This window comes from Oratosquilla oratoria, chromosome 31 (assembly GCF_046742065.1).
Source record: "Oratosquilla oratoria isolate Oo_2021 chromosome 31, ASM4674206v1, whole genome shotgun sequence".
In the NCBI taxonomy this organism is placed as follows: Eukaryota; Metazoa; Arthropoda; class Malacostraca; order Stomatopoda; family Squillidae; genus Oratosquilla; species Oratosquilla oratoria.
Genome location: NC_134807.1, coordinates 21,331,451 through 21,339,738, shown reverse-complemented (window position 1 = coordinate 21,339,738; position 8,288 = coordinate 21,331,451). Strand labels below are relative to the sequence as shown.

General features: G+C 37.8%; 1 protein-coding gene across 1 annotated transcript in view; it reads right to left on the bottom strand.

Annotated features, from left to right (window-relative positions):
• Positions 1 to 637: 637 nt before the first annotated feature.
• The window catches only part of LOC143041703 (carboxypeptidase B-like), a 10,135-nt gene continuing 2,484 nt past the window's right edge, over positions 638 to 8,288 (bottom strand). Inside the window, exons 3-5 of the mRNA XM_076213715.1 lie at positions 7,447 to 7,601; positions 3,320 to 3,825; positions 638 to 2,052 (exon numbers count right to left, since the gene is read on the bottom strand). Of these exons, the coding sequence (XP_076069830.1) occupies positions 1,813 to 2,052; positions 3,320 to 3,825; positions 7,447 to 7,601 (901 nt within the window). The 3' untranslated portion in view covers positions 638 to 1,812. The remainder of the gene's footprint in view (positions 2,053 to 3,319; positions 3,826 to 7,446; positions 7,602 to 8,288) is intronic.

Genomic DNA, 8,288 nt, shown 5'->3' with positions numbered 1-8,288 from the left:
ACACACACGTACACACGTGCACACACACAAACTTCCACACACACACACACGCGCGCGCGCTCGGTTCCTGACCACTGATTCAGCGATCCGGATTCGATTTCCACCCAGGGCAAAGATTTGTGTGTGTGTGTGTGTGTGTGTGTGTGTAAGGTCACAGCATTACCCATAGATCGGCCCATATATGAGCTGATCTCTCATCCGGGAGGGTAATAGCTGTCGATCACGAGTCCAACACATGATCCAAGACTATGGTGAATCACACACACACACACACACACACACACACACACACACACACACACACACACACACATTTCACAGATTATATCATCTATGACGTTAAACAATTTCATTGAGCTCGTGAACCTGTTTTGTTGTTCGTTTTTTTTTTTTTCAAAATTAATTATTTACAGACTGGTTCGACGGGTTCCTTAGTGTGATTGTGTTAAGATAAGTAATGAATAAATGCCCATAATGAGAGATTTGTATACTAATGAAGTGAATTAGGAACAAGTTTCTATACCTTAAATAATGCTCACAACCACGAAGCCATCAACAAGGAAAGTAATTTAAAGAATTTATCTTCTTCATGCTTTATTTTCAATTCAAAACAATTGCATAGATGCCTAAGAAACAAAATTGTCGATTACGAAACATTATAAAACAATGGTCCTATAAATAAGCTTACAAATAATTCAGAGTCGTGGATTGTATACATTGCAATCCCACACATAGACTATTGACAGAAACAAAATAGTCAATTATCGTATTGCATTATGGCACATTTATTGACGGAGCCTAAATTTCGCTGGCTTTGAAAAGTCAGCTTTAAGCGTCATAATCACAAAAACAAAGGTATTACAAAAAAAGCAGAAGAATATAGATTTGAATTCATCCTATGGAATTATATCAAGTATGAGTGAGTTATTGTTTTTTTTTCTATTGCAAATATACTGACTTTTTTCCTTTCTACACGTGCTCGATATGACGTCATAACGCGATATAACTTAACCTTTCCTCTCTTATGAATCCAATTGTAATCGATTTTAAAACCTGTGAATATCCAATATCTTTACCAGTTTCCAGTTGTTTTTCTTCCATAGATGAATCTTAATACTGTGTTTGCATATAATGACATTAAATACGTCTGTGATGACGAAGAAAAGGATGGAAATGAAGTTGATAATCACAAGGAGGAAGGTGATGGTGATAGTGGACGTGAGGCTGGAAACGACAGTGATGCGATGGTGACGACGACAGTTGACCACCAAGTGGACGACGAAATATTACATTGTTGTGTTCTTTGGTCTGAATAAAATCGCCCAGCGATAGCCAGGACTGATATACAAAGTGAAGACAAATTTGAATAACCGTTGGTTGAAGACAAGAGGCTTCCTTAAGAATCTATCACACTGGGCTTCCACGGGATTCACCAGCATCGACAGTTGAGAGTTCGTTCGAGTGAAAACGACTTCGGTTACAATATTTTACTTTTCAAATTTCCAAATATCAAATTATCTTTCCGTCATACACAGCAAAGCTGAATGATGAACCAAGAGATTGTGAACTTAGACGAATGTTAGACATTCTGTTGAAATGTTCTTAGAAAAGTCTAGATTTCCCGTAAACGAGGTCATTTTCTAGTTATTCAAATGGAGGCTGGAGGTAGGATGTCGGAGGAAAAATAACCCAATATGATAACCCCTTTAGGTCAAGTCCACTATCTTCAATCTCGACCGACTCCATTGAGCCAAATAATCTCGTCTTTTCAATAAAGACACAAAAGACAACACTCCTCAAAATCTCTCTTTATCAACAAGAACTGAAACATTCTTTTGCATCACCCTCCTTCTTCGCCGCTTTGAAAGCCAGGCACCTGATGGCCGGATATGTCTCTTCACAAATGGGAAGGATTTCTTCGCTAGGAGTCAAAAACCCGTTCTTCCACTCATCAGGGAGCTCTATTGTGAAGGAAAGGTCTACGTCGTTGTTGTGCATCCAGTCGTCAATAGTACCCGAGGAGACGTACAAGAGACTACTAGACTGACCAATCTACAGAAGGGAAAGGGAAGAAGAAAAATGAGCATTAGGAAGACAGACAATTTTATCTATCTATCTGCCTCTATGTCTATCTATTTTTCTGTTTATTTATCCATCTATGTCTCTCTCTCTCTCTCTCTCTCTCTCTCTCTCTCTCTCTCTCTCTCTCTCCCTGTGTGTGTGTGTGTGTTTCTAACTTTATCTATCTCTATTTCTGTCTGTCTCCATTTGTCTCAGTCTCTCATTCTCTCTCATTCTCTCTCTTTCTCTCTCTCTCTCTCTCTCTGAATGAGTGTGTGTGTATGTGTGTGTGTGTAGCTTCATCTCTGTCTATGTTTCTATCTGTCTCCCTTTGTCTCTGTCTATTTATTTCTATCTCTCTCTGCCTGGCTCTATCTCTGCCTCTCTCTATCTCTATGCTTTATTTCTATTTCTGTATCCATCTGTCTTCATCTATCTCTGTCTATCTTCATCTCTGTCTCTGTGTGTCTATCTGTCTCTGTCTGTGGCTGTCTCTCTCCCTGTCTCTATCCTTCTCTGTCGCTTTCTTTTTCTGTCTCTGTTTGTGTCTGTCTTTTTCTGCCTTCGTTTGTCTCCGTCTGCCTCTCTATCGGTTTGTATCAGTCTGTTTGCCTCAGTCTGATTCTCTCTCCCTCTCTCTCTCTTATACACACACACACACACACACACACACACACATACATACACATGCACACACACACATATACACACACACACATACACATACATACACACTTATATACACACACACACACACACGTACGCACGTACGCACGCACACATACACACACACTTACATACATACACACTTACATACATACATACACACACACACACGCACGCACGCACGCACGCATACACACACACTTACATACACATTTACATACATACACACTTACATACACACATTTACATACACACACACACATACACACACACTTACATACACACACATACATACACACACACAAACACACATACACACACACATACTCACACACACTTACATACACACACATACATATACATTTATATACATACACACTTACATACACACACACACACACTCACACACACACACACACACACACACACACACACACACACACACACACACACACTCCTAGACTTACATTCGACTTGTACACATACCTCCCACCACAGACGCGGGAAACAGAAACACACGAATATACTCTCGATTCAATACGTTTGTTAAACCAATTAGTTAATTACCAAAGTAACAAAAACAATATCTTACCTCATATTTCGTTCCTCTTGAGCTTTCGATACATTCGCTCATCCTTTCAGCCGTTTGTGTCAACTTCCTTTTGTGAGTCGATTTTTCCTCATCATAACCCCACGGGAAGAGGATAAACTGCCCATAGTTATGAATCGAAAGGAAGACTTTCACTGAACCCGCGTAAACTTGGAAGAGGTTCCGTATGTTCTGTGTTTCTCGTTCCGAGAAAGAATTCTCCCCGCGGTAGATCTCGTCGCAGGCGTCACCACTCGACCCATCGCCCCCCCATGCGAGTTCGTAGTTCCTGTTGAGATCGACACCGAAACAGGAAGAAAACGTCTCGAAGTCGTTCATGTTCTTCCTCCAGAGTCGGTCTGTACTGAAGCTGTACTCATAACCGTCTGGGTTGGCGACTGGAACGATGATCCACGTCGCCATCTTCAGGAAGTCCGGGGACTCTTTCACCAGTTGTTCGATGAGGTAAGTCGACACGGCCAACGATATCCACTCCCGTGCGTGGGCACCTGGAACCATCACCAAAGTCATGTAAAGGTACTTCCACTACTAGGTAACTACAGTGGCTGAAGTCACTTCAAAGAAACGTGAGAGGAGCATTATTATCTTAGGTCGTAGTTTTACGACGTAAGTCTTCTACGACCTCGTAGGTACATCGTAAATGCTTGCCTTAGAGAAATACGCTTGTTATAGTTCGCATAAGACACCAGCCACTGTTGTGCTTATAAGTGAAGCCAATTGTACCCTATTAATGAAGACCGCCTTGGTTTCAAAAGTGGCCAGTGAAATTGTACATTCATACATATTCTGTAGGTAGAAATAACATTAAGAGCTTAAGTTATTCGGAAAATAACAACGGGAGAGAATGAGATGGATTTGATTGTAATTATCAATAACGTTGAGGTCATCTGAGCATTGTATTTCTGCCTTGAATAAATCAAAAGGAATAGAAATGAAAAAAGGACTGATAACTTTACATTTTGAATTAAAAAGTTAAACTATCATGGTTAGATTAAATGCGTCATTAATTCCTCCGTACAGAGATTAACCATTAACCTGAATAGAAATATATAAAAAACAAGTCCTATGAAGAACCTCTAAAGAGAAGTCAATCTGTTCTTTAAGAAAAAAGAAAACGGAGACTCAACATGAATCTGATGCAGACCTCCAAGCTTTCAAAAAAAAAAAAAAAAAAAAAAAACTGAACATATTATTACACTAATTACCAACCAGGAGGGGGACATTATCCCCCAAAAATGAAATCATAATTAGATCAAATGTAGATAAGATAAATTTAACCAATTGCACAGTTAGTAAATGACACAATTATATGTAGTCCATTTCAGTCTCTTAAGATTTATTTGATTCGACAAACAAAAAGAACTCTGTAATACCTCTCTTTTGATAGATTGACGTTTATGTTTATTAACTGATTTTTATTATTCATTTACGTATACTATTTCTACGTAATTCTACATTCATAAACTTAGGTTTATGGAATGTTATAGTTTACGATTTCGGCGGTTCTACGTTCGTGTATAACCTCTCCCCGCCGTCGAATCAAATAGACTTAGTAACCGCTTATTGAGTGCTGAAACAACTGGTTGTTTTAAGAGACGACCAGATAACATTATGGGTAGGGATGATAGGTAGTAATGGGCATGGAACTGCCTATTGTAGGCCTTATGGTCTCTTACTGTCCAGTCTCCACTATCATCAAGTTCTTATGCTGTTGTTACATTTCACACATTGATCTAGTTACTCATGAGTATTGAGGTCTTATCGCCCAAAATTTGGTGTAAGTGGTTGTTGCGGTGTGCTGCGTAAATTGGACATTGTAGTTGTTTATGCGGTACTGTTTGGGCAGTCTCGTATTTGCTTGTGGGAGGATAGTTTCCTGCCATTAGTCAGGTGTGAAGCGGAATACTCTGTTGTTCTTAGGCGTCCTGGAGCCGTTTCAAAACATCACTTACGATACGAGGTTTCTATATTATAGACCAGTGTTTCTCAACCAACCAGGTTCCGCAAAAGCCTAAGGGTTCCGCGAAAACAAGTGAGATAAGCTAATGCACTTTTGATTTTTTATTTAATTTCAAATACGTAATATAATTAAACACGCACGACATATTCTTGGTTATTGTAATAATTTAATATAGACATCATCCTATCTAACCTATTATTACGATGAAAATAAAATGAAAAAGATATGGTATATGCGTTTTTTGTTTTTTTTTCGCAGGGGTTCCTTGAGACATTCAATTTATTTTAAAGGTTACGCAAGGGTAAAAAGGTTGAGAAACGCTGTAATATAGACTATGGTGTTATGTCTTTTCTCTCCTTATGGACGATCTCGAGCCTCGTTGATGAGAACCGACGTGAATGTAAGTAGAAACTTGATTGTTTTCGAATACTTTGTTGAGTTGAGTGTTATTCCCAGCGTCTTCGTCGGTAGAGGTAAAGGGATGCCCGCGCTCTGCATACAATTTTATAGAGTAAAGGGCTTCAACAAGGGTGACGTAGGCAAGGTCATCATATTCAGACAGCAGGACAGGACTCGTAGCAATGGATTTCGATTGGACAAATTTAAGTTTAAGAAGGAAATAGGCAAGAATTGGTTTACCAGCAGATTGGTTAACGAATGAAATAGACATAGTAACCATGTACAGAGACGCTGAAATAATTGGTTGTTTAATGAGAAGATTAGATAACTTTATGGATAGGGATGATAGATGGTAAGGGACGTGGAACTGCCTGGTGTAGGCCTTATGGTCACTTAAAGTCTCTTCCATTTTTATGTTCTTTCGTTCATACTGAGGTACTGCTAAAGACATCTGTGCTGGTGAAAGTCGGAGGTAGCGTATAGAGCCCAATATTGTATTTACAAGATTTAGAGTATAGCGGATGACTGAGTTTGGTATCTGTAATCGAATTTGCTCTGTGTAGGGAGCTTGATATAGGTCACTAGTGACCGTCACTAGTTGCCTACTATTATTTTAAATTGAGCCTTTCACACTACGTCACTGCGGTTGCCCGGTTGCGCAACAGGCTATTGCTGTTGCCCGCTCCGGTAACAAGTGACCGTCACTGGCAGTTGCCGTCACCGATCGTCTCTTTTTCTTAACCAGCAAAGCCAACAGAAGCACCTCCTCCATTGATGTCATTCTTTCGACTAATGAGATGATGAGAAAGGATTCCTCAACTCGGTGACAGTCACTGGTTGCTTGCAGTTGCCCGAGACTTTCACACTAAGCAACTAGTGACCGCCACTAGTGACGGTCACTAGTTGCTTAGTGTGAAAGGGGCCTAAGGTTCCTAAACGACCGTCTCTCTCTTCCCCTTCCTCTAATTTGTTTAGAATAGCATTTCTAGATCACAATCTAGGAGGTAGAATGTCTTTGGGTGTGTGTGTGTGTGTGTGTGTGTGTGTGTGTGTGTGTGTGTGTGTGTGTGTGTGTGTGTGTGTGTGTGTGTGAGCGGGAGAGGAAGTCTACGCGAGTCTTTTGTTGAGAATCAGGCCCAGAGATTGGGTTTGTTTTATCACCCGTAGGGTGATGTTTCCTGTTATATTGGTAGACTGTCTTCGAAATAGCGTTGTCTACAGAAGCAAATGGTGGTCAATTTGAGGTGAACTAGAATCAATGGTATCTAGGTATTTCGTTACTTATGCGTCAGAATACTTATATGTCTGCACATGTGCATTTATATATATATATATATATATACAGTATATATATATATATAATATATATATTATATATATATATAAGTGTATATATATATATTTATATATAATTATATATATTTATATATATTTATATATATATATATATATATATATATATATATATATATATATATATATACTGAAGAGGATTGCAGTTCACAATCGAAATATATAGATCCTCTCTCAAGTATTTTTGCTCCAACTGTCATTCATGTGATCGACAAATGTGGTATTACATTTTTATCAGTAATATATATATATATATATATATATATATATATATATATATATATATAATATTCTTATGTGGTTATATATCATAAAACATGCCAAATTAGATAAGCTTAAATAAGTACACATACACACACAAGCGCGCACACACACGCACACACACACGCGCACATACCTGCTTCTATCATGACAATGGGTGCCAACTTTTTTTCCCTTGGCTTCGCTATTTGTTCTTGACGCTCTTTCCTTCTCCTTCTGTAAAAAGATCTTCGAGATTGCTTAGCCATTTTCTTTCTGTTTTTCTTGTATAACCTTGCAATTTTTCCAGCTCTGCGAAAAAAATGACTAAAGTAATAAGTGAATTCTTTTGTGATATAGATAAAGATTTGCACATATATAGTAATGATGATGATATTGATAACAAAGGTTATCAATGGTCATAAGTGTTAATAATAGTGATGATAATGAAAATAATAGTAATGATGATAATAAGAGTGATAATAGTATTGATAATGGTGGTGAAGGTGATAATAAAGATAATAACTGATAATAATAATGATGACAATAGTAATAATGATGATAATGATAGCAATAGTAATAATGATGGCAATAGTATATAGAATGATAATGAATAGAAATGAAAAAAAAATTATGGTAGGTCGACAACAATCTTCAATGATTCAGTATGGCTACATTTAACATTGCTGAAAAAATGCTTGTGCCCCCCAGTATATATATATATATATATATATATATATATATATATATATATATATATATATATATATATATATAGATGAAGGTGGAAAAAGAAGTCACGGGTCTAGTTCCGAGTTCCTGAGTTTATTCCTGACCGGTTTCGCTCTATGCTTCTTCAGAGGAACTAGACCCGTGACTTCTTTTTCCACCTTCATCAACTTGTCACAATGTACCAGCATATATATATATATATATATATATATATATATATATATATATATATATATTGCTGATAACCACAAATGAAACCGGAAAAGG